We start from the raw sequence: 25,502 nt of genomic DNA, 5'->3' as shown, positions 1-25,502 counted from the left end.
ACTCCACTGCTCAGCGGACCGGCTTCAACCGTCTCGCAAGTGTTGATAGGCTATTACTCGTAAGGTGTAACCAATCAGATAGCGCCGTGGGCGGGGGCAGGGATACATGGACCAGAAAGGGGGAAATCCCACGCACCCCCCCGGCAAATCGCACCCTGTATATATATATATATATTATTTTTTTTTATTTTTTTTTATGACTCCCTCCATCCCCTGAGGTAACAACAACTATATTGAAGGGGTTTTATATACAGCAGTCAACAGACGACCTTATAAAAAATACTAAATCCTTTTATTAGTTTGTGGATTTGCTTGAGCTAGAAAGTGCTACTGGACATAAATAAAATGTGCCAAAGGATTTTGAAAAAATACCCTTAGAAAGAGCTACTGAAACATAAATATAATGTGCAAAAGGATTTTGATAAAATACCCTTAGATTACCCTTAGCTTGCGTTGGCAAAGGATTAAAACCTCTATTAAAACAGATGTCCAAATGAGCGTACTGGTATGCTAAAAGCACGTTCTGGGTGCACGGAGAGGTGGCGGTACGCTCAAGAGCTATATTTGGAAGTGGCGGTACTGAGTACCGGCGCGTACCGCCGCGTACCGCCGCGTACCGCCGCGTACCGGCCCACTTAAAGCACTGGTCTGATTATAATAATGGATTAGGTTACTAACTACAATCAAATTTTTCTACAATCAAAAGTTTTCTCATGTAAATTGTAATCAGTAATGGACTACTGTTTATATCTACCCAACTTCCATTTAATACCAACTTTAATTATGACACAACCTCTAGGAGACTGATGCCATTTGAGGATGCAAGACAAATTATATGCTTTTAATATCTTACCTTAAAAGGACTGTTCACCCAAAAATTATTTTGTATCATCATTTACAAAATAAATATTTTGCTTAGTGTCTCAATTAGGGATATGCCGGTATAAAATTTTTCTGCTGCAATTAATTGCTAATGCTTTTATCACGGTAAACGATATTATCAAGGTATTGAAATTTAGTTTTAAAAAACTAGTTAGTTTTTTTTTCTTGTAACAAAAATAATTCATGTTAGCTCATTAAATAATAACTTTCAATTTGAACAACTTGTTATTAAATATTGGAATACCTAAGGTTAATGAATGTTCAGAATAATTTTTATAATAATAATAATTTGTCATGTGTTGCTGCTTAATAAAGACATGATCTCAATATTTATGCTTCGGTTAGCACATATATGGAAGTTCTGAAGAGTAATATAAAGACAAATCTGGCATTTGGCCTAATTTGAGAGAAATCAATGCTTTGGTTGCATCAGAGTTTGGTTTGAAGCATTGGTTAAACCTTTATTCTCACTGAGGCCTTATTAAATAGTTGCACTGAATCGATGATGTACAGTCAGGAGGCTTTATAGAGTTAGGAAGTTTTAGGAGAATATAAAATCTTGATTTGAGTGCTGTGGTGCTGACTATGACTGTATCACTGTATAGCTGTTTCAGCATGGAAGAGGAACTGTTAGTATGTCTTCATTGTTTCATAGAAAGCCAATGGAAGAACCCAGGTCAGATGAAGACTGAACACCTTTATCAAAACACAAACACATCTACTTATGGAGCGCTTGCCCACAAAAAGATTTCTATTGAAATCCTATTGTATCCGTATATTGAGTATACGGTTACACAAAAGGGCCGCAGTATTTGAGCAAAGGATAAATCCAAAGTGATGTTTATGTGTGTGAATGGAGCTCCTCTCTGTTCCTGGCTGTGGCTAGTTGCACTGGAGGACAGCCAAGTCCTGACAGGAGACAAAGGAAAGAGGGAGATATCCAAGGACATATCTAATTTTTGGCAACCGTTCCAAACCAAATATCAGAACAAGAACACCTTTTGGCAGCAAGCTACAAGGGGAGGAGGTTCGTTTAATTTTTTCTTCCTTTTGACTACAGCCATTTTGTTTGTTCTGCGGTCGAAATTCCGATCTCTCCTCAGTTTATAAATTTACATTTTGGCTGAAATCCATTTGCTTTTGTCATCGAGGAAAACAAAACAAGGGCGGCTGGTTTTCTGTGAATTCAAGTGGGATTGGCTGCACATTTGGAAACTTTGCTGCAGAAGGACAGTATGAGATGTTGTTTCAGTTACTCGGGATGGCCGGCACCAGGGATTGTGTTGATAGATATCTTGCCAGTATTGTTAGTATCAGTCAGACTTTGATTTAGGCTTGACCCTTAAATTTGATAAAAAACTGTAACCCTTATCTCTTAGTATAGTAATAGAAAAGATTGTTTGTATTTGAACCACACTGTGGTAAACACTGACCCTCAGTTTGCTGTTGCTAAGCAGTTAAAATCACAAAAGGGCAAAAGATAGCACTTAAACAGCATCTGTCATCTGTAGTAGGGTATGAAAAATCTCTAGCAACCAATAGCATTGAATACCTCCAAATTGACCTTCATTACTGTTCACATGCAGGCAATGCTTACACAGCATCCCACAGGAATAAGCAGGTGATTTCTGTGAACCATGTGATTTTTTTTTTTTTCTTTTAAAATATGCTTTTTTTTTCAGTAAAATATGCTCATGAAGTAACTGGATATCATTCTTGTGGAATGGAACGAAGTGCAACATTGCCAAGCATTTTTATCTGTCATCATTTCACCTAAAATGAGATGAATTGTCATCATTTTCTCACCCTGTCATTCCAAACTTGTATGGCTTTAGTTCATCTTTCGAAACACAAATTTATGTTTTTTTTTTTTTTTTATGAAATCTGAGTTCTATCTCTCCATTAAAAGTCTATTCCACCAAAACTTTGATACATAAAAAAGTTCATAAAGACATTGTTAAAACAATCCATATGATTTTCTGGAATGTAATGATTGCTTTAGTTGATGAACCGATTTCATTTATTTCCATGGAAGGACAAAAAGGATGAGAAAATAAAAGTAATTCAGGTTTGGAACAACATGAGGGTGAGTAAATAACGACAATTTTTCCATTTTTGGGTGAACAATCCCTTTAAATAAATAAAAAATTGTGAAATTATAGAGTAACATGATTAAAAACTGCAGACATCAGAATCGAGACAGACACTTCTCAAAGTCAATTGATAAAAGAAAAGTTAACAGTATTGTTCCTAACATTTACATATTAAGTTAACAATTTCACTATGGTACTATGAGACCTTTATTTAAAGTGCCCCTTATTATGCCATTTTCAAGGTTCCTTATATTGTTTTGGGAGTCTCCTACAACAGGTTTATATCATAGACTGTATGGTTTATATGCATGCAAGGTCAAAAAATGCTTTTGTTTTCTCAAAATATGCATTTAATATCACCTCATTTTCCAACGATTCTCAAACAATTTGAAGGCCCAGTCTGTTGTGATTGGTCAACTGTGCACAGCGCGTGTCTGAAATATTACACCCATTGCCATAGTTCCATATTGAACGCTCGATAGAAAATAAGATAATTAGAAAAGCAGTTGTCATTAAAATGATGGGAACACAAAAAAGATTGGGGTTGTACTGCTGTGGTACAGTGGAAAATGTATTTTGATAACTGATTCTTTGCAGCCTAATCTTTCAGAAATGAAAACAAACAAGCTACAGTGTTTGAGGGCATGACACTGAACATAGCATTATGCAAATGTATTACCCTGTGACGTGTAGCCATCACAGAACGAGTACTGACGACTCGTTCAGGCTGTTCAGAGTTTATTCTTCCTTTTGGGAGACAATAACCTTATTTATTGTGCACTTTTGGCTTCGCAAATTTGTAGATCGTTAACATTCACATACAGCTACATTACACACTGCATGAAAGGCAATACTGAAAATGGCATAATGGGGCACTTTAATATCACCTCTACTATGACCCCAATAAATATGTAAATTAAGTGACATTGGGTGCTTTAAATTATATTCAAATTGTATTTTTGGGGGTAATTTCCATAAAATTGCATCTAAAACTACAACACACAGATCCTCATAGACTTACATTAGAAAGGTGCAAACTGGTGAAAATGGTGAACGTCAGCAGTTGCTAATGTAGGACTGTTTTGTTGTGTTTAAGGTAGGGCTGAAACGATTCCTCGAGTAACTTGATTACAAAAATTGATCGAGGCAAATTCCTCTGCCTCGAAGCCTCTTTTAATTTAATTTAAATCTCACGTCAGGTTCTTTCTCAATGATTTTTTTAATGTGACACAATGCGTTTACGTCACCCACAAAGCGGAAGGAGACACAAGCGCTGCGTCCGAAGTCGCATACTGCAAGGAGTCAGCAGTGTTTTGATTTAAGGGCGCGGGCAAACGCAAAGAGAACATTGTGGCGTGTGTCCATTGCAAGATAGAGCTGGCAAACCACAACTAGGGCCCTATGATTTCCGCGATGCAGAAAACGCGGAGGGAATTGCGGAATCCAGTCATAAAAACGGAATTTACAGTTAAACGCGGAATGGCACGGAATTTGCCAAATTTTGAATGAATTAATCAAAAATAGGTCATTGCACTTACATCAAATCACGATATGGACTAATATCTGTAAATATTAAGCCGGAACAGACTATTTAAATATGAATCCTGCATGTTCTGCGTGTCTGTGTTAATGAATGGAGCAGAAGCGCGACTTCCTTTATTTACACACACTGAAGCGCGCGTGACGCTCGCGGTGATTTCAGCGTCTGCTGTCTCACTAAATAAGGACGTGAACACATGAACAACATCTCCAGAACTGTTCTGACAGTCACTTCATGAGCATTTGACCGTTTGATTTGAGTAAAACTAGCGTCACATCACATACACAGAACTGTAAAGGTACATCAACCTGTCAAAATAAAAGTCCGGCTAAAGACTATTGTTCAGCAGAATGTACATAGCCTACCACTAAAAAAAAAAAAAAATCAAACATTATTATTTTTTTTTAAAGGTTTAATCACACAACATTTCTTCCATGTTTTATTTTTAATAGTAAATCCCCTTTGTTTACCAAAAAGTTAAGTTAATTTTCAATAATTAAAAGATAAATTAAATTAATGTTTTATGTGTTTAATGTGCATCTCAGAAAATGCTTTATTTTAAACCCCAACTGAATGGCACTTAAATGCACTTAATTCATCTGTCAACTTTATTGTCATTGTTCACAGTACAAGTACAGACAGAGAAACAATGGGTAATAATTAAATGTTTATTTTTGACGTATGTATTGCATTCTATGCATTTAAAAAAAAAAAATCTAAAAAAGGAAACTTAGTTGTTCATTTTAAGAGGCCTGTGACGGTCACGGAGGGACCGCACATTCAACATGGACGTTAATACGCACAAACACACACCGAGACTGTTTGGTGATACAAAAGTTTATTGTAATTATTGATCAGAGGGTGAATAAAATACCTGCAACCCTCAGGCCACACTCTCCACTGCAGAAACAAACACAGACTACTTTCCATTACAAAGACATTCACATTTATACTGGTGGCCAGCACCATTACCACATGTGGAGGGACAAACTCACAGAAAACACTTTACACATGTTCCCTTAAATATACTGAGTCTGAAAGCAACATATTGGCATGATGTTCTACTTAATTAATCTACTTTGAGGTTTCTTCACATTAAACAGGAAATAACAGCAACAACTCGGCCACGTTGCCCCTGAAACCCCCACGCTCAATTAATACATGGTAGATTCCCACCCTAAGCGGAAACAATAATTCCTGCCATTATTTCTTACCAGGACTCTAAAAATCACGGGACAAACGCTACACGGGAACAATACACATAGTTTACAGGTATTTCATTCACTCTCTGATCAGTAATTACAATTAACTCTTGTATCACCAAACAGTCTTGGTGTGTGTTTGTGCGTATGTGTGCGTAGTAACGTCCATGTTGAACGTGCGGTCCCTCCGTGACTGTCACAAGACCCAGGAGTCTTATTTTATCTTGCATAATTAATATTGCACTTTAATTAAGCAAAAACACATTTTATCCGATTACTCGATTAATCAATGGAATTTTTGGTAGAATACTCGATTACTAAAATATTCGATAGCTACAGCCCTAGTTTAAGGCGGTGGTCACTTGAGTCGTGTTTTGCCCACAGTCTCCTGCCAATAAAAATAGTACTGTGTAGTGACTAACAACAAAGAGTGCAAGTATACAGTATATTTTGAAGTATACATGTTAAATTAACTTTTTTTTTATAAAATTGTTTATTTTGCAAGCCTACTTGTATCTGTTGTTTCTTTTTGAGGTTGTAAAGATCATTTCTGCCATGCCCCTCTTGTCACTTTAGAACCTTTTCTAATTAGTGTTGTGACAGCTCAGTCATTCAAGAAAGTAGGTTTCCTAACTGGCCTTGAAATTAACATCATGGTCAGCCTGTTTCACTGTGTGACTGCATCGGGTCAAGGAGCTGGAAAAGAACGATTTTTAGTCAGCAGACACATTTGGTTAAATTCTGTTTCAATACTGGCAACCTCACACGACCAGTGAGTGTTTATTTACATCCCACCACTGTTGTATAATATACTTTGCATAGCCGCCCAAAGCTACGGCACATAGAGTGTGTAATTCAGCCGTGTCATGACAATTGATGTCTGTCTTGAACAAATGTGGCCAGGATTGGGAAGTTTCCTTTCATTTGTAGAACTGCAGGGCATGTGTCAGCCGTGCCACTTTGGAGGCGCCTATTGATGTTAGCCGGAGTAGACGCCTTATTTGATTGAACACAGACGAAAATCAGCCTGTGAGGGAGAAGTACAGCCTATTCAATATGGTGTGCTGCTGAGTACATGGGTGTTCGTGATCGTTCAAGCTGACAAAACATTGAATCTAATGTCTTGCCAAAAAATTCCAGGTAATAGAAATTACATGGAACTGACTGCACTACAGTCCCTCACAGCCCCCTGTAGCACCATGAGAAATATAACTGGTGTTTCTTGCCAATACAATTAGGCTGGGACTGGGAGGTATATCTAGTATTTACTATATATATATATATATATATATGTATATATATATATATGTGTATATATATATATGTGTATATATATAATATGTATATGTGTATATATATATAATATGTATATGTGTATATATATAGCAACACTTTAAATATCGCAATGTTTTTAGTATGCTTTTTATTTGGTAATTAAAGTTGCAATGAAAAGGAAATAGTGTTAGATATTTTCTTCCTTACTGTGACATACATCTGAGTGTAACGGATTATCAAAAAATAAAAAGAAAGATATCGATTGTGTAGGGGTGGGATTTAAAGGGATAGCTCACCCAAAAGTGAAAAATCTGTCATCATTTAGCTACTCACTCTCAAGTTGTTCCAAACCTGTACTAATTTCTTTCTTCTGTTGAACACAAAAGAAGGCATTTTGAAGAGTGCTGCTAACCAAACAGTTGACGGTAGCCATTGACTTCCATGAGAAAAATTACAATGGAAGTCACTGGCTACTGTGAACTGTTTGGTTACCAGCATTCTTCAAAATATTTAAAGGAATTCATACAGGTTTGGAACAACTTTAGGGTGAGCAAATCATGTCCAAATGTTCTTTTTTTGATGAACTATCTTTTTAAGCGGACTAAATGATTAGAGAAGTTCAGCATTTTGACATTTTATGACATTTTGATGAAAAAATTACAAGGTGAGAAAAAGAAAACGTATGAAGGAATTGTTCACAATAAGATCTTGCATTTAATAGGCACAAATACTTGCTGAATACAGAGTAAGTTTGAAGACCATTTTTGTGGCTGCAGAAAATACTCTAGAGAACTTATGGAACAATTATTGTATACAATCTATGATTGAAGTATGTTTATTATTTCAAAGGAGTTTAAATTGTAAATGTATCCCTTTTGGTATCTTATCTTATTCTTAGAGTTTCTTTTGTGTTTACCACAGGATCTCAACAAAGTGTGAGCACATGGTTGTTTGGCAAGGCTATTTGTGAGTCTACCTCAAGCCTGCTCTCTGTTCATGGCCTTAAAAGGGACTGGGACAGAGAGGAATCCTCTCTCCACAGCAGACAGACCTGACACCTGACTACAGATTGTGTCAGTTCAAAAAAGTTCTTAGAGCACAGGCTTTGAAAAAAGCCTGTTGAAATACATCTCACTTTTTAACAATATATACTGTCATTAACCGGGATCAACAGGGTATTTTTTTTTTTTAGGAGTTCAGATTTTCCTTGGCATAGTCAGGCCAACATCTTCAGTGACCAAATATTTAATAATTCAAATTAATATTTAAAAGATATTTTAAATAAAAATGAGCTAGTGAAGACGATGGCAGAACAAGCAAAATGTTATGTATTTTTGCATGTATAATAATGTACATTTATAATGAAGTAGGCTATATCAATATTAATTAATTAATTATTTTGCTGGATTTTATTGATTACCAAGATTATTGCGAGTCTAGTTAGATAACTTGGACACTAGTTTAAATTGTTAAATCCACAGCAGAAATATTTGATATATTGCACAAAACCAAGTGTTTACATTTTTAAAGCATAAACATGTATGCATGAAATTTAGTGACATCACAGCACTGGCCTGGCAATGATGGAAATTGGCAGTTCTTTTAACGGCCCCAGGTCAGCTGATTATCCTTTCTGTTAAGCCCTGATTAGGGTTTCATTGTGAAATTTTCAGTGACTTATTAAAACACCAGGCATTTGATTGAATTTTTACATTATATCATCACTAACCCAATTGAACTGATTTTGTTGAATTTGTTCAGATAATCACCCCCCGATGCTCTGATCTGATCTTTCTGTTACATAAACTGGGTCTTGGGGCTTAGTATTGTGTAAAGGGAATAATGTTTTTATAGATGTATGGATAGAATGTATTGATTTAGGGATGCACCGATGCATCGGCTGAACATCGGTAACGGCCGATATCTGCCTCGTTAACTGCCATCGTCCATCGGGAAATAAAAATGACATTCGCCGATGTCTGATGATTATGTGTGTCATGAATGCTGTGCTTAGGAGAAACTTTTTTTCCCTCTTTTTATTTGGGCGGGGGGAGATACCGAGTCCGAGACGAGAGAGGGCGCTGCGTGTATTTACATTTACACTTGATGTATTTTTTTTTATTTATCAGGAAAAAAATGTTTTATTGGGCCATGAACATACTCTCATTGAGTAAGTTTTTGTTTATCAGGCTAAAACCGCTTAAATAATTTTGTTGGGCAATGTACTGAAACAATCTTTTCATTGATTAGTTAGCAGTCAAATGTTTTTGAATGTTATTTTTCAGAAAAGTAAAGAACTTGTCATTAATAAGGTTATAACTAATGTCAACCAGAAAGTGACATTAAAGGTTGTTTTTGTTTCATAAATTGGTCTGATTGAATTTGTGCTCATTCTAGGATAGTGTGATCAAGAGCCGAAAGAGCCGTGGCACAAAAGAAGAAATAAATAACAAAAAGAAAAAACATCGGCATCGGCCAAGATGTTATGTTAAACATCGGTATCGGCCCAGAATTTCCCAATCGGTGCATCCCTCACTGCAACTGCAACTCACTGATCATTGACGGCTCTTGAACAACCATATTTACTTGTGGATGTGAATTAAAAATTACCCTTTTATATTTTTCACTTTGAGGCAGTCGCAGGCTTTCATACTGAACCGTGTTTGTGGAGAACAGGATTAAGCCCTTAGATAAGGAGCGACAACCATTTGTAGCTGCAGTGTGTATGTGGTCACTGTGGCGTTACGTCACATTTTTAGTTTGCTTGCCAGATAGCTAGAACACCCAAGATGCATTGGGACACTATTCAGAGGTATAGACAAGTAATATATAAACAACTGGGTTTCATTGAGGATTAGTGAATTGCTGTGTTTGAGTCAGCATGGGCTGGAATGAGAGTCATACCATGTTGACTATCATGATATGATGGATAGATAGAGCTGTTTAGTCTAGCATTGATCCAGGCAGTCTTGCTGCCGTTGTTTTCAGTAGCCTCTCATCTGTCACCTGTCTGCCAGTTGAAAGGGTAAATGACACTGAGCTCTGTCTGACAGCAAGCCAACAGCAGATGAGAGACTGAGCTCAATGCTCCAAACACTCAGTCCATATACATCAATACTGACATCATGTGTCTGACGCTCGGGGAGCGGAGAATTTGTGTTGAACTCCTCTCTGAAATAGAAACTGCTTATTTCAAGGATTAGTGTTAAATTTTCCACCGTCCTGGCTAGTGTGAACTTGTTGTCAGGCTTATCTAATGTGTGTGTCTCCAGGCATTGACATAGGAATGACATAACATCCGTATGTCGTCAGTCTGACCCAATCAAAAAGCTTTTTAGAGTGATTTTCAGACCCAGTTGATGGATTGTGTTAGCCATGGTATGTTTGGACTACAATAAGGTTTCATTAGTTAATGTATTATCAAACAACAAACAATACATTTATTACAGTATTTATTAATCTTTGTTAATGTTAGTTAATGGAAATGCAGTCATTTATTGTTAGTTCATGTTAATACACAGTGCATGTGTATGTTCAGAGTAAATGTTTAAATGCTCTAGAAGTATTCTTCATGCTTAGTTCATGTTAACTGAAGTCGTTAACTAATGTTAACTAATGAACCTTATTGTAAAGTGTTACCTTTTCCAGGTCTGTGATTGCTCAGGTTGTGGTCAGTTTGATGTCTGTAAAGTGTTTATCTCCGGGCCAAAGGCCTCATTTGTTGACTTTCACACCGTGACCATTCTTACTCCACTGACCACTTAAGCAAATGAGCTGGTCAGCAAATGTAATTATGGTGTCAGGGAGTTTGCCTGGAGCCAGCGGTACAACTATTTCGGGTTGAAGACTGGCTTAAACCCCAATCTTGATTAATTGGTGGTTTAACAAAGACACATTTGTTTGTTTTTTTCCAGTAATTCACTTTGCCCACTTAAATATGATTTACGGGACTGAGGAAGTATTTAATCACTATACACCGGGTCTGATGTGCTCAAGTTTTTCAAAATGATATTTAAATTCAGTCAGTGTGCTGTAAATAATTTTCACGCAATGGCATGTTACTGATAAATTCTGATATTAAAATTCTACACTATTGTGTCTAAAATGTAAAAACTAAAATCAGTGGTTTGAATGTGAATTTAGGCATCGCAGTATTGTAATGTGATGTCTGCTGTTGAGATTTGTTAAAGATTTTGATTAAAAAATAGTTTAATAAGAGTCAGTTTTTTTGAGAGCTTATGGTACATCAAATTCAGGTGCGTTGCACATCCATTCAAATGAACTGAAAAACAGCATGGATGATGGAGAGTGAAACTCAAGCGCTCAGTCAGAGTGTTCGGCAAGTGAAAATATTTATGTGCTAAACTTATACTTCGCCTCAAACTCACACACTGGCGAGTAGAATCTGAGAGTTTATTAGCTATTGGCTATCGTTACACATCATTTAGTTGCACAGAGTGAAGATTTAGTCGCATATGAGAGCGATTTACTCGCAGTGTAGAGTGTTGAATTGAAAGAGGATAAATAAAACAAAATATATAATATCAGCCAATATCTGACATGGTTCTGGTAAATCTCTAATTAAAACTCTGTAAAATACATTTAGTTTTGTGTAATACACAGCTGTGTTTACATCCCTGTAACCAATGAGATCTGTTTGGGGGCGGGCTACCAGACACAGAAACGTAACAGAAATAGAAACCAAGTGTAAGCAAAATTGCTTGTAACAAATTTCTCATTGCAGCTGGTTGGGATGACAAATACTCGTATTAATCTTGAATGAAATGGGGTTTAGCCTTGACGCTTTATCGTGTCATGTCTGGTTAGAACACATGTAAGAGAATGTGATGTGGTGAAATGACGTTTTCTTTACTTTTTGGCATGTCTGTGTGACGTGTGCATGTTTATAGATTTAATCAACTAATACTTTTCTTTTTTTTGACTCTGCTTTCAGGTTCACCTGGGAAAAACTCCACCTTAGTGAGATTTATAAGATTCCGAGAGCAGTAGAGCCAAAAGCCATCATATCCCTCTCAGATTAAACTCAGTCACCTGGACAGTGTGTCCCTCTGCCCTTTTTGGGTCTTCCTGATTCTTGAACTAAGCTTTGAGATTGTCAATGGAGCAAAGAGACCTTACTCGGACGGCCCAGCCCAAAGGAAACGAGGAGTTCTTCTCCACTGTTACCACCATCAACAGAGCAGATCTCAGTGAGGTGGGTCTCCTTGCCAGTCCAATAAAGAGCCTCCCTTTACCTGGAGAGCAACAGGACCATGAAGAGGACGAAGACCTCGGTCTGGGGAAGGAAATTGATGTCACTTCTAATGCGGACAGTGAGAGATGGGGGCAGGGAGATGGGCTGGAAGAGCAGGAATTCTCCATCAAGGAGGCCAGTTTCTCTGAAGGCAGCTTGAAGTTGAAGATACAAACAACCAAGAGGGCCAAGAAACCTCCTAAGAACCTGGAGAACTACATCTGTCCCCCTGAGATCCGCATCACTATCAAGCAGCCAGGAGATCAGAAGACCGGCAAGCATGCCAGGAGTGTCAGGGGAGGGAAGGAAGAAGATAAAGGACCCCCCAGAAAAAGGGTTAGTGTCACCGTCAGTGTTTAGAAATGCTGTTGTTTTCTTGTGTCATGTGATCACTCTCCTGTGTTGATGCCATATGTTATCACAGCTCTAGACAGTACGGACCTTAGTCAGAGTAGTTGCCATATTGAATTTCATGGCAGTGAAATCAATCCATTGGCAGCTGATGAAATACTGAAGTATCTTTTCTATGGAAGCGCCTTTATAAAATAGCTGTTTTTGCATGAGCGAAATATTAATTTTGTGAATGTAAAATGTGACGTGCATTAATATGAATATAATGTATATTATAAACATTTCTTGAACGGATGTCTTTTGTGATAAAGATGGATCCTTTTGTCCACAGAATTAGACGTCTCTCCAATACTACTTCAGAATTCAGAAGAAAAAAAATCTGAAATGCAAAATGTAAACTCGGAATTTCAAGAAATAAGAATACAAAATGTAAACTCAGAATTTTAAAGAAATAAGTTCAGAACTGTGTGTAACAAACTTGCAATTCTGTGGGAAAAGTCTGAATAAACAGTTCTTGGAGAGAAAGTCTGAATTGCGAGATATAAAATTAGTGCGTTTTGAGAATTGTGAGAGAAAAAGTCACAATTACCTTTTTTTATTCAGTCAAAGAAACTGGCTTTGGTACTTCCACATATTTCTGGTGGACAAAAATGTGTAGAGATTAGGTGTGAAAAATAGATGTGACCCATGAGAGTACAATATGAAAAAAACACATTTCTGTTAAAATCGCTCATTAGTTGAAATGTTTGCGTTAATTTGTAAACATTTTGAGTTCTGTATCTCTGTGAGGGAGTTGTACTTCTGTTTGTTTGTGTCAAGTTAACTCTGACTGAGGAGGACCTTAAGCTAGCTTTGGAAACTACTGTAACTAACCACTTTGACAAGTATTTATGGCAATTAGATTTTATTTTATCGTGTTAATTACAGCTTTCCAATTCAAAAATTTAGTTTGAAGTGACCTTTTTATTGAATAATCCAAACATTATTTGAAGTCTGTGCTTTCTCTTTAAAAGAAACCACATTTGTGCTGGGCCCAGATGACACAGTTGCTTTTTCTGGACTGTCAGCTTCTTGGCTGCTTGTCAGATGAAGTGTGTCCAGAGTGTGCCATTGAGTAACGTAACGGCTAGTCATTAACCTTTTGTGGCATTTAGTGAGTTCATTGATTTACATGTGATCTAGATATCTTATTCAGTGTAAAGGGTCTTTTTTGAATATGGCAGATAACACACAATGTTTGATTTGGCATAACAGAATGGTAATGAGCAGAATGTTTTTTAGGCATGGTATCATGGTTATTTCATGTTTTTTCCACATGTTTTATGGTAGTCTTTTGCTGTTCTTTTTGAAGTCTCTTGGAGTACAATGTAAATGCTATAGGGATGTGCCAAACATTTTCAAAATCAACCAGTTGCTGAGTTCCTAGGTCACAAGGTAGACCCATATGATTAGTTCATCTGATGCTGATCAAGTGCATTTCACATTGCTTCACCATGAAGTGCAACTCATTAAAAAAAAACTTAAAGGTTAGTTCTACTTCAATTCAGATTTGAAACCATTTGTAAGATATTTTTAATAAGATATTGTTAACCCATTTAAAGCCCATTCCCCCGAAATGCTTCAGACATTTCAAAATGTTCATAAAGAGATGCAAAAGAAAGCTCTAACCCAGCATTTTTCCAGGTCTTCTGAAGAGACATGATCACTTTATATGATGAACTTATTTAATTTAGGCTGTTTTTCACATAAACATTGATCAACACACATAGATGTAGAGTGCATCAAATGGTAAACGGAAGCTCAGATGCTCTTTTTGACATGCAAGAACTAATCAGTTTTATTCTTGTGAGTCAGGCAAGCTTGTTTTAGCTTCTACTAGAAACAGTGAGGATTGTTCTCTCAATTATGGCTCAGCTCCTCTTCTGACATACTACTCGCCTCAAACTTTTTTTGCCTACTATAAAGTAAGGAAGTATGCGATTTTGGATGCAGCTTTGGATTGAACTGCTTGATTTACATGAATTTCTTTTTAGTTTATACATTTTTTAAAGTGTGAACATTTTGGTAGAATGGACTTTTCAAGGGACGAAAAATGAAAAAATATCTGTTTTGAAGATGAACGAAAGTCTCATGGGTTTTGAATGACTTTGGCTGCAGTGCTTGAATTGAGAAACACAACAGTGCAATTCATAGAATGTTGCTTGGACAACCGATTTTTCTTTAATAAAGACGATAGTACATGAAAATGGTAAACATCCATTGTATTCATCAGCCATTTAATACCATCAGTGTACCGTGATTGTGTTACAGTCTGCTACTTGTTTTCGAAAAGGCAGCTGCAGAGGATTCTGCCAAATTGTATGAGTTCATGAAAATGTGAGACGCTAAAATGGCTCCTTTTAGTAAACACTTTCTGCTCACCACAGCGTGCTGCATCAAGTTTTCAAAACAGATATGCCGGATTTTCCCTGTCCTCGCGAAAGAATGAAGGACTGTGGGAGAGAATGGGAGGAGAGGCTGGTGATCCTGCAGCCAGAGTCTGTAATTTGACCATAATTAGGGAGAAAAATCTGTGCTTACTGAATCAGAGAAGGAACTGCCAGCATCAGCATCTTTCAGCAAACGCACCGCAGGCTCAAATTGATCACGTTTCGTGTGGAATCTCTCATATCTTTTAAGCTTTACAGTAATCTCTTAGGATATGAATTATTTGTAGTGTGATGGAAGACCAGCTCCTGCTGTTTCATGTGGTGTGCATTTAAAAGCCCATCCACATCTGCCAAATGCATTTGACTTGATCCCAGCAATTGATGGTTTGATTGACGGCCTTGCATTTTGTATGTGGCTGCATGTTATCTGATTTCCCCAGGGAATACTTTTTGCCTGGAGAAGAAGGACAATGTTGCCGTGAAGCCAAAGCCAAGGGTCTCGAATTTCTCTTATTTTTGGCTGGGAAACTTTCGTCCACCCCACTGAGCAGAAATTTTGTCAAGCGGCAGGAACACATAGTGGAGAGGGCGATGGAGAAATTAATGGAAAACAGAAAAGGCTCAAAGAGCAACAGGGAACTGAGGCGGGAAGCCTGGAGTGCAGCTGTCTCTTTCTTACAATCGCCACATTGACCACAGACAGAGGGTCAAAAGGGGCAGAAGGAAGAACAGAAGAGGTGGCCACGCGCCACTATCGAACGTGTTGTCGTGTCTATAGAAAACCGCTCCAAAAAGGCAAAGAAAAGCAACCGCCCATCCCCCAAACACACACTACAGATGGAATCCCATTTACTTCAAGAAGCGACAGTGCCACAAACTCCTCATTTAGAGTCACCAAATCCCATTCTGTCCTTGCTGTTTGGAGCTTAGGCGTCAAGCCCCGCACCTCTCCTCATCTCTCGCTTACAAGCAGCGTGGGGTCAGGGGTTAGTGCGTAATTGAAACCGGCTCAGACTCGCTGAGAATAGGGGCTTACATCAGCCCTCTCGGACAGGGACAGCTGCTCGCTGCATCTTCCATTCGTGGCAACAACCTTTTTTCCCCCGCTAATGTAATCAGAACGCCAGGGCAATGGCAGTTTAGACAAGCCGGCCACTCTGATGAATTAACTCGAGCTCCTCGTATGGATTAGACCTCCTCTTCCACACACTCCACTTGATGACCTCTTTTGCACTCTTAAGTGTTGTCGTGGGATGTGTTGCTGGAAAATGAGTTTAATGCAGCAGAAGTTTTCTGCACCCACACAATAGTGTGACCACGCAGCCAGAAATAGACTGCAGCCTTCTCGCTGGCGTTGTAAAAGCACAGAGTCTGGATGTGCAGATAGGCGTCTGAATATGCAGAGGTCAGGACACGTTGTGTTTGGCATTTCCATTAAGACCTAACAGAAAGGGTTCGCAAACGGCATCTGTTATTTTTCTGCTTTTTACCAAACTTTGGGGAAAAACATTTAGTTTGAATGCACATTTTGGTGAAATGCTGCGAACTAATTTAAAAGGCTAGTACATATGTTTCTGGATGAGAAGAGTGATCGGCTACTTTTTCAGAAGTATTTTTCCCAGTCATTTCCACCACTGGGGTTTCAGGATGGTCCTCAATAATGGGTTCCAAGTCATAAAAACAACAGTGACAGTTTTGGTGTGGTTCTTGTTTCTGTGGTAATAGTGATTTCTCTGACTGGTGGATTCAAGGCTCTGCCTACTTTAGGATTGAGGATAATGTAGTTTTCAGGGAATTTGGTAGTTAACCTACTGAATGTGTTAAAGATGAAGTTGAAATTTAGGGCTGCTCCGATCACGATCGGCCGATCGTTATGCACATCTCGTCAGTAATGCCGGTTCTCTAATCAGCGGTAAATTCCATCAGGTGCGTGATTTCACATAGAGCAGCTGTTACTACACGGAGCCATTGTTAACTGAGAAGGTGCGCAAATCCACTTCATTTTCAGCGTTTATTTGCACATCTCAGTTAACAACGGCTCTGTGTAGTAACAGCTGCTCTATGTGAAATCACGCACCTGATGGAATTTACCGCTGATTAGAGAACCGGCTTTTCTGACGAGATGCGCATTAACGATCGGCCGATCGTGATCGTAGCAGCCCTATTGAAATTACACAGTTTAAGCTTCTACTAAAGCAAATATCATCACCTGATAACCTCAGAGCTCATGGTAGGTCTGTCTCAAAACAGTTTATACATTTTTGTTAAAAATTAATCTCTTTATGTAGACGTTTTATTTCTGAAACCCAACTTGTTGCTAAAGGCATTTTATATACCATGCACACATGCTATACTAGTAGCTGTAGGTGCTTGTCCACTGAAGCACAGCTGTCTTTAAGTCCATAATGTATTTGTATCCAGTATCACCCCTGTGGTTTAACACAGTTGTGAGTTCATTGTGATGACAAGCCTGATAGAAGGCGGATCAATGCGTGAGCATGTGCTCTCTGAGGGCCAGACGGCAGCGATCTTTGCCCCATCACTGCTCCATGTTTGACAACAACACTTTGATTGTCAGCCATTTCAGCAGGAGTGGGCTTGCTCATTGGTGCGTGTTCGTCTGGGGAGAGTCCTGCGACTCAAACCCTGACTTGACGAGGGGGCTGAGAGGATAGCTTTCCCTGTCAAGTTGAGCTTGTGGGGCCGAACACAGTCATGCTTCCTTTGCGTCTTTACCTTGCGCTTTCCCTCCTAATGGTTCGTATTTAGTACTTTGCTCAGAGTAAACACGTCCGTAATCAGGTTGAAGGATGACTTCCTCTTAGAGCGGCGATAGCAGAGGGATAAGAGGTTTAAAAACGGTGAATTGTGTAGCAGGGTAAATGCAGCTTTTGTGTAGTAATGATTGGGGAGTCTGGCAGGGAGCAGATGGGCTAGCTCTCTGTCTCATTGTGTCTGGCTCTTTCTTTTTTTCATTTTGGCTGAACTAATATGCCAGATGGTGGCAAAGAGGAAAGGCCAACAAGTAAGCCAGGGCATATGGGGAGCCTGGTAAAAATGGGACCCTACTGCGGCTGGGGATGGGCAGGAGACGTGTGATACAAAAGCAGGTAATTAAGGGAAGGACTTGACTTTGCCGCTAAGCTTTTGTGCGCGGCAAAATATTTTTCAGAGGACCTGCCGTCAGAAACAGACAACAGTCCTGTACGTCAAATTATTTTACTGATTTCGCTGTATCAGCCCTGATAATTTTTTCATAAGTTGCTACAGTCTTTTGGATAATAGTCCATTCATGATCTTAAAATTCTCATTTTTTTAGGATGGCCCATTCATGATATATTTGTACATTAGTTTATTAGTTTGTCTTTTGTGTGAACTATCATGTCGTCTGGACATCCAGTAATCTGCCAGTTAATTCTGACGTCACGTGTCACAGTTTCCGGGTCCAAAAACAAACGGTGCTAATATACACTTACGGTGTGCTGTAATAGCAATAAAAATATTGGTGTCTGGACGCAGTGAGCTTGGAGACAAAACTGTGCACTGCCTATATTAATAAATAGTGCTCCGAATTGGCTGTTGAGATGGTATTCTCAACTGAAATGTGTAGAGGTTTGGACCTGGAAACTGTGTGTGCGTGTGTGTGTGCGTGTGTGTGTGCGTGTGTGTGTGCGTGTGTGTGTGCGTGTGTGTGCGTGTGTGTGTGTGTGTGTGTGTGTGTGTGTGTGTGTGAGTGTGAGTGTGTGTTATGCCTATATTAAACTCTGGCTTAAACCCCCTGTGTGAGTTCCTCTCACTCTGTTCAATATGTATCACTTCAACACCTCAACATCCACACACACAGGCTCAACACTCAGGGTTACATACCATCAACTCTGTGTCTGTGTACACAAGCTAGTGCTCGTCTACCCGCCAAAAGCCTGGCCTTCATTCCCAAATGCATAGCTCACCCAAGTGATCTACTGCCATGGACTTGTCCAGCTGACATGTATATCATATTTTCTTTTGGCCCATGTGTCCAAACCATACTTGCCAGTGATGTACAGTCAACAGTAATCACAAAATGTATTTTCAAATGTCAACAAATTCTAACTGACCCTCTGATGTCACATGGACTACTTTGATGATGGTTTTATTACCTTTCTGGACATGGACAGTAGGGCTGCACGATTTGGGGAAAATGTCATATTGCGATTATTGAGGTCAATATTGCGATATGCGATTGCGATTATAATAAATTGTATCATGAGTCAACTTGATGGGTTTTAAAGGAAAATGCACACACAGATTAGTGATAATGCTAAAATGTGTATTTGTAAAACTAGAAATGTTTTCAAAATAAATAAAAAAATGAACATTTGCATTTATGTAAACTTATTTTCTCAAAAGTAAAGCTAAATAAATAAGACAAATAAAAACATACACATTTTCACAAAAATAAGATTTTTTTAACATTTTTGTCCAAACAAACATGGATGGACATTTACTCAGGATGTAACATATACTCTCTGTATACACGGTTGAAAACCCAAACCACTAAATCTTAAATGACCAACAGGTACTTCCAAATCCTCTTTCTAAACAGTTAGGCTAATCTTATCGCATTAGAGGTTCTTTGACAAAAACACAAGCATATCGACTTTCTCTGGTTTCAGACAGGAGCGATGATTTGACACAACATTGCCACTAGCACTAAAAGCTCTCTCTGATGCAGAGCTTGTTGCTTGTATGCCCAGATATTTCTGTGCTAGTTTGCATAGCCTAGGGAAGCTGACTTTGTGTGTCTTCCACCATTTCAGTGGATCTTCTCCATGGTCTACACATGGCATGTAAATGTAAACATTGATTTCAGAGGCCACTGCTTCTCTTAACTGTTCCATGGAATCGAATGTGGACAGTGGTGCTCTTGGTGCTGTGCATGTGGTTTCCTTAAAGAAACTGGCCAGAGTTTTCTTCTTGGCTTTAGCAGCAGGTGGACTTTCCACATCTTTGCTATTCTCCATCACTGCAGGGCTTTGGGCTACATACTGCTGGCCGTGAATTTCCTGAAACAATAAACAATGCACATGTTTTAGAAATTTGTTACATTGAATAATTTTTTACCAGTAAACTCTGTAGTTTCACTCACGATCAACTCGGATATGGCTCGTTCCTTTAAGGTCTGGGTCTCTTCTTCGGAGATGTGTTGTGTTCTGAACCTTGGGTCTAGGAAAGTGGTGAAGTTTAGCAAGTCCTGAATGCCTTCATATTTGCTGTTGAGGTAGCTAAGAATGTTGGATTTCAGTGACTTGGTCAGCTCAGTGTCTGCTTCGTCTTCAGCCAGCACTGAGGTGTTCAGAAGATGCAGCGCAGGTTTCACACAAGATATGCTCACATAACTTTCACCCGATAAGGCATCCGTGAAGTCCTGTAGAGGGCTGAGTGCCTTGTTTACAGATTCCAAGACCTCCAGGTCCTGCCAAGAAGGGAGTAGGTGTCGCACTTTGCGGTCTGCAGAGAGAACCTTGGACAATGCACTTTGCTGCTCCAGGACTCTTTCTATCATTTTCTGAGAGGAACCCCATCGTGTTGCGCAGTCTGTCACCATGGCATGCTCTGGGAGGTTGAGCTCTCGTTGTGCTTCCCTCAAGGCCACTCTTTTCTTCCAACTATGGGAGAAGTGGCCCACAATCTTCCTGCATATCCCAGTAGCTCTGTTAATGCATTGTGCATTCTTTTTCAGAGCATTTTCTGTGAATGATAGATGAAAAACATTTACTCACTACACATTGCAAAAACGTTTAATATTCACGTTCTGATTCCATGCCCAGTTCATATGAATAGCATAAAACACACACACACACACACACACACACACACACACACACACACACACACACACACTGCCCCTTTCCCTAAACCTACCCATCACAGGAGACATGCTGCATTTTTACATTTTTAATAAAACATAGTTTTTTATGTTTTTTAAGCTATTTGAACACCTTAAATTGTAATACCAGTGTAATACGCATGTTATTATACACAATTTGTATCCTCATATCACAAAAACAAGAGCACACACACACAGTTAATATTTGTACTAAATCATGTCACAACTCTAGGCCTAATTAATTATATTGGAGTAGTAGGCAAAAATGGCAATGGCAGATTTGTTCTTTACAATCATCCATCTTTTACAGAGTTATGTTTAATGCTAATTAATAGCCCTAAATGAAATGGGCCATCTTTTGTGACACACAGAATTTTACATTGTATTTCAAGTAATTTTATTTCATTAAATCAATGGTACAACTGCCCCTAACCCAAAGTTATTTGCTTATAAAAGTACAGTAGTTTAAAATATTTGCTTTAGTGTAATATAACGAAATATGAAAGCAATTTAACTTACCAATGGCCAAATGAAGTCTATGACCAAAACACTGGATTCTAGTCCACTGATTAAGCTCCACTGCTTTGACCATGTTAGTGCCGTTGTCTGTTGTTATGGCGACCTGACGCTCCTCGCAGAGGTCCCACGCAGCCAGTGCCTCTCTCAAGCCCAAGGCTATGTTTTCTCCTGTGTGGTCGGCGGGGAAATACGATGTTTGCAGGCAGCGGCTTTTCAATTCAAACTCCTCGTCGACAAAGTGTACAGTCAAGCTAATATACGGTTCACTTGTCCTGCTTGACCACAGGTCCGTAGTGGTTGAAAAGAACGTCACTGTAGCCATTTCCTTTTGAACTTCGTCACGGCGCGAGTTATAAAGTTTAGGGATCGCTATTTGAGAGAAATAGTTTCGAGAGGGCAGTTGGTACCTCTTGTCCAGTGTGTGGATCATTTTCTGAAACCCCACTTTATTAACGGCATGTATGGGCATCATGTCTTTTGCCAAACAGTGCGTTATGGAGTCAGTGATTTCTTTATGTCTAGCCGAAGACTTATCATATGGCGTGATGCTTGCAAACACATCTGTAATTTTGTTTTGTTTTGTTCGGGGAACAGCTTGTGCCTTGTTTCCTTCGGTTGTCTCTTTCACCGTCATGCATTCCTCATATTTTTCTCTGTGATGTTTCAGGTGCTGAAATAAATTTGTCGTATTGCCTCGTGATGTAGCAACTTTGATTTTGCAAATCTTGCACAGTACCTCTCTCTGCTCAGTGTCAGTAATCCGAAATCCAAAATACCGCCATATAACAGAGGTAGAGTAATTTTTAGGTACCAGATCAGTGCTGATCTCCTCGGCATCCATCTTCTCTCTGGTATTTTCGCGCTGCGCAGTGCGCGCGCACACACACACACACACACACACACACACACAAGTGACCACGCACGCGACACGGCACGAGACGCAACACGCCTTTACTGAGACTGTCAGATCAGATTTCGGCAAGGAAAATCGGCAAACTGTTCTCAGAAAGTTTGTCTTCACACACACTTATTTATTTTATCGCAACATTTTGCCGTCATATAATCGCAAAGGGCTGACATCGCGATTGCGATTGCGATGCGATTAATCGTGCAGCACTAATGGACAGTATACCTTACATACATTTTCAATGGAGGGACAGAAAGCTTTCAGACTAAATCAAAAATATCTTAAACCGTGTTCCGAAGATAAACGGAGGTCTTACAGGTTTGGAACGACATGAGGGTGAGTTATTAATGACATAATTTTAAAAAACATTTTTGGGTGTTCTAACTCTTTAAGCTACCAGATATAGGTGTCATGCCATAAAATATTTTTAATAAGATTCAGTTTGTATTTAACACTAATTTAATAAAAAGATTGTAAGTTACTAATTACAACACTTTCATTGTACAGAAAGAGAGCAAAGAACATTTACATTATCACTGACTTCAGTCTAGCCATATTTCAAACGCTTTCAAAAACTCCCATTATAATCACTGAAGCTGTTTAAACTGTATATCTTACTTGCATCGTACGCACATCTGCACTTCTGACGAGAGAATTAATTCACCAGAGTAGAATTCACTTAGCGAGTGCGCACAGTGAACAAAACTCAGCATGTTTCAGCGATGACTCATCTTAATGCCTCTGATTGGTCATTGCACTCAGAAGCTCAACAGAATTGTCTGTGATTGGTTTAATGCACAGTGCTGTGAAAAGGCATCTTTCTCTGGCTCTGCACCAGCCAGTGAACGCAGATTTGAATTTAGCAGTAGTGATGTGCCACACATCACACCCGTGTGATTGTATCATATATAAGAAAATATTATTCTACTATTTTTGTCTTTTGGAAGCGGCATTCAGTCGCCAAAAGAATGTCAATGCAGGGAAAAACAGGGCCTTGGATGACTGCCAGCGTCACTTTATTTCAGCTACACGTCTGTCTGTCTCATCATCAGTGCAAGCTGAATTCAGCTTTAAATCCGTTTAAGTATCTGCAAGGTGTGGTAAGGAAGCTCCTTTTTAGAGTGTCCAAACCCCGGCCCTCCTTTTGGCTGCTGGTTTTATGTACTAATGGCATTGGCCACTCTCTTATCTTTCTGTCACACAAGCCCTGCTGTGAAAGATTCATTAACCAGCACCTATAGAGTCATCCTTTAATTCGAGACCGTAATCATTAGGAGCCGGTTCAGTGTATTCAAACTTAATTCGGCATCTATCGCTGAAGTCAATAGGTGACCCCCTCAGCCTCTTGATGTGAGGTATTTATAAGAAGCTGTTTGTCATTGGGGGAGTGTCGATGGTGACCGGGGAGGAAATTGGGGGCAGTTGAGCAATCAAATAAAAGTGACCTCTGTGTGTAGGAGACTGTCAGAACAAGTAAAAAAGTCCCTGTATGTGGTTTTACTTCCTTTTAGTACTCTAGCTTCTGTGCATTTCAGGGACTGTCTTATCAGTATGTGAATATGAGTGGTGTGCAGTTGATTGCTGGAACTATCGACTATCTGCAAAAATCCATGCAGATAGTTTTTTTGGGTTTCGTCTGTTGCTGGAGCAGCTGAGAAGGTTTGGTGTCATAATAATGGCGCTTTTTCAATGCATGGTACGGCACGGGATGGTTCGGTATGCTTCACTTTTACCTAGTACCTGGTACTTTTTTTAGTACCACCTCGGTTGAGGTTCCAAGTGAACCATACCATTACCAAAACGTGACGTGTAAACTCTGCTGATCTCCATTGGCTGGAGAGAATCTTCACTACCTGTGTCACTGAACTTAGGACACAAACACAAAATAACCACTAGATTAAATTACCACAGCCAGCAAAACATTGAATGCAACTGTTTTGAACAAGCGCACCATTTTTAATAACCTAAAAATGGCTGTTTCATTGTCTGTTGAGGAAGTAAAGTATGTTCCTCTCGTTGATAGCAGAGGAGCGGATCCAGCGAGAGCTTGATGGGGCGACGTGGAATGAAAACGTTTTTCACAAGTGAATAATCCCGCCCACTCTAACTGCAGTGGATACGCAAACCGAGCCATGCCGTACTGCAAAATGTTTGTCTATCTGTGGCTCTAATATGAAGTCTGTATGCTTCATATAGAGAACTATAATATTGATAGCTTTTTCTCTTTCCGTTTTTTTTAAACACCAAACTTCAAACTCATCTATGCCACTTTGTTCATTCTTGTGCTGATAGCGTGCCCACAGGTGAGATCTGAATAGCACACGTTGATATCTGTGTTCAAACTAAACTCATTTAAGCTTTGCCAGTTTAAACATTTAAGAGCCAGACGACGCGAGATCGCTGGTCCAGTGAGAAGATTTGTGTGTGCGCTTATCTGAAGCGTGCAAACCCTCGTCTCAGAACATGCGCAGATATTAAGCTCTCTCTGAAGTATTGTCTTTAGACAAATTCACACAAAAATTATGCAAAAAGGCCCATCATGGTAAGTATTCTATAGGAAACATAGCCGGCTGAATGTAAGCCTACTGTATAAGAGCACTGGATCAGTGCATTCTCTTAAAGTGACAGTCTTAATATTAATCAAATAGCAACAACAAAGAAATCACTTACTGCTCTTGATTGAATAGCTTTTGCAACTTTATTAAAGATTAATCTTTAATTTATACAGTCCAATATGCAATGCAGTTTTACATTTGATTACTTTATTAAATTTATGTACCTTAAAACTAATGATAGACCTACCTAAAAAAAAAACTGAAAATCACTGTTTATTAGGGCCCGAGCACTGCAGTGCGAGGATCCTATTGGAATTGCTCCGTTTATTTTATTTGTATCTTTACTCTATTCCTTTTATTTTTGCTGTTGCTTGTAGTTAGATAGAATATTATCATTTTATCTATTTTTCTTTGAAATGATATACATAGCACATACTGAACTGTACCGAAACCGTGAAAAAGTTGAACCGTTCCAACCCTAGTCCAGTGTGTATGCGATACCCAGTAGATATCCTAAATGCGACGCAACCCACCGCTGCGCTTTTGCCCTGTGTGTGTGACTAACATATTTAGTTTATTTTTATTAGATAATCAAGTGTTATGAAATAGAAGCAATTGAAGTGTGA

The 25,502-nt window shown here is 38.9% G+C and overlaps 1 protein-coding gene across 1 annotated transcript in view; it reads left to right on the top strand.

Annotated features, from left to right (window-relative positions):
* The window catches only part of LOC132138334 (SET-binding protein-like), an 80,461-nt gene that overhangs the window by 3,586 nt on the left and 51,373 nt on the right, over positions 1–25,502 (top strand). Inside the window, exon 2 of the mRNA XM_059547667.1 lies at positions 11,947–12,582. Within this exon, the coding sequence (XP_059403650.1) occupies positions 12,112–12,582 (471 nt within the window). The 5' untranslated portion in view covers positions 11,947–12,111. The remainder of the gene's footprint in view (positions 1–11,946; positions 12,583–25,502) is intronic.

Source organism: Carassius carassius, chromosome 4, assembly GCF_963082965.1.
Source record: "Carassius carassius chromosome 4, fCarCar2.1, whole genome shotgun sequence".
NCBI classification, from domain to species: Eukaryota; Metazoa; Chordata; class Actinopteri; order Cypriniformes; family Cyprinidae; genus Carassius; species Carassius carassius.
This window is presented reverse-complemented; position numbering and strand designations above follow the sequence as displayed.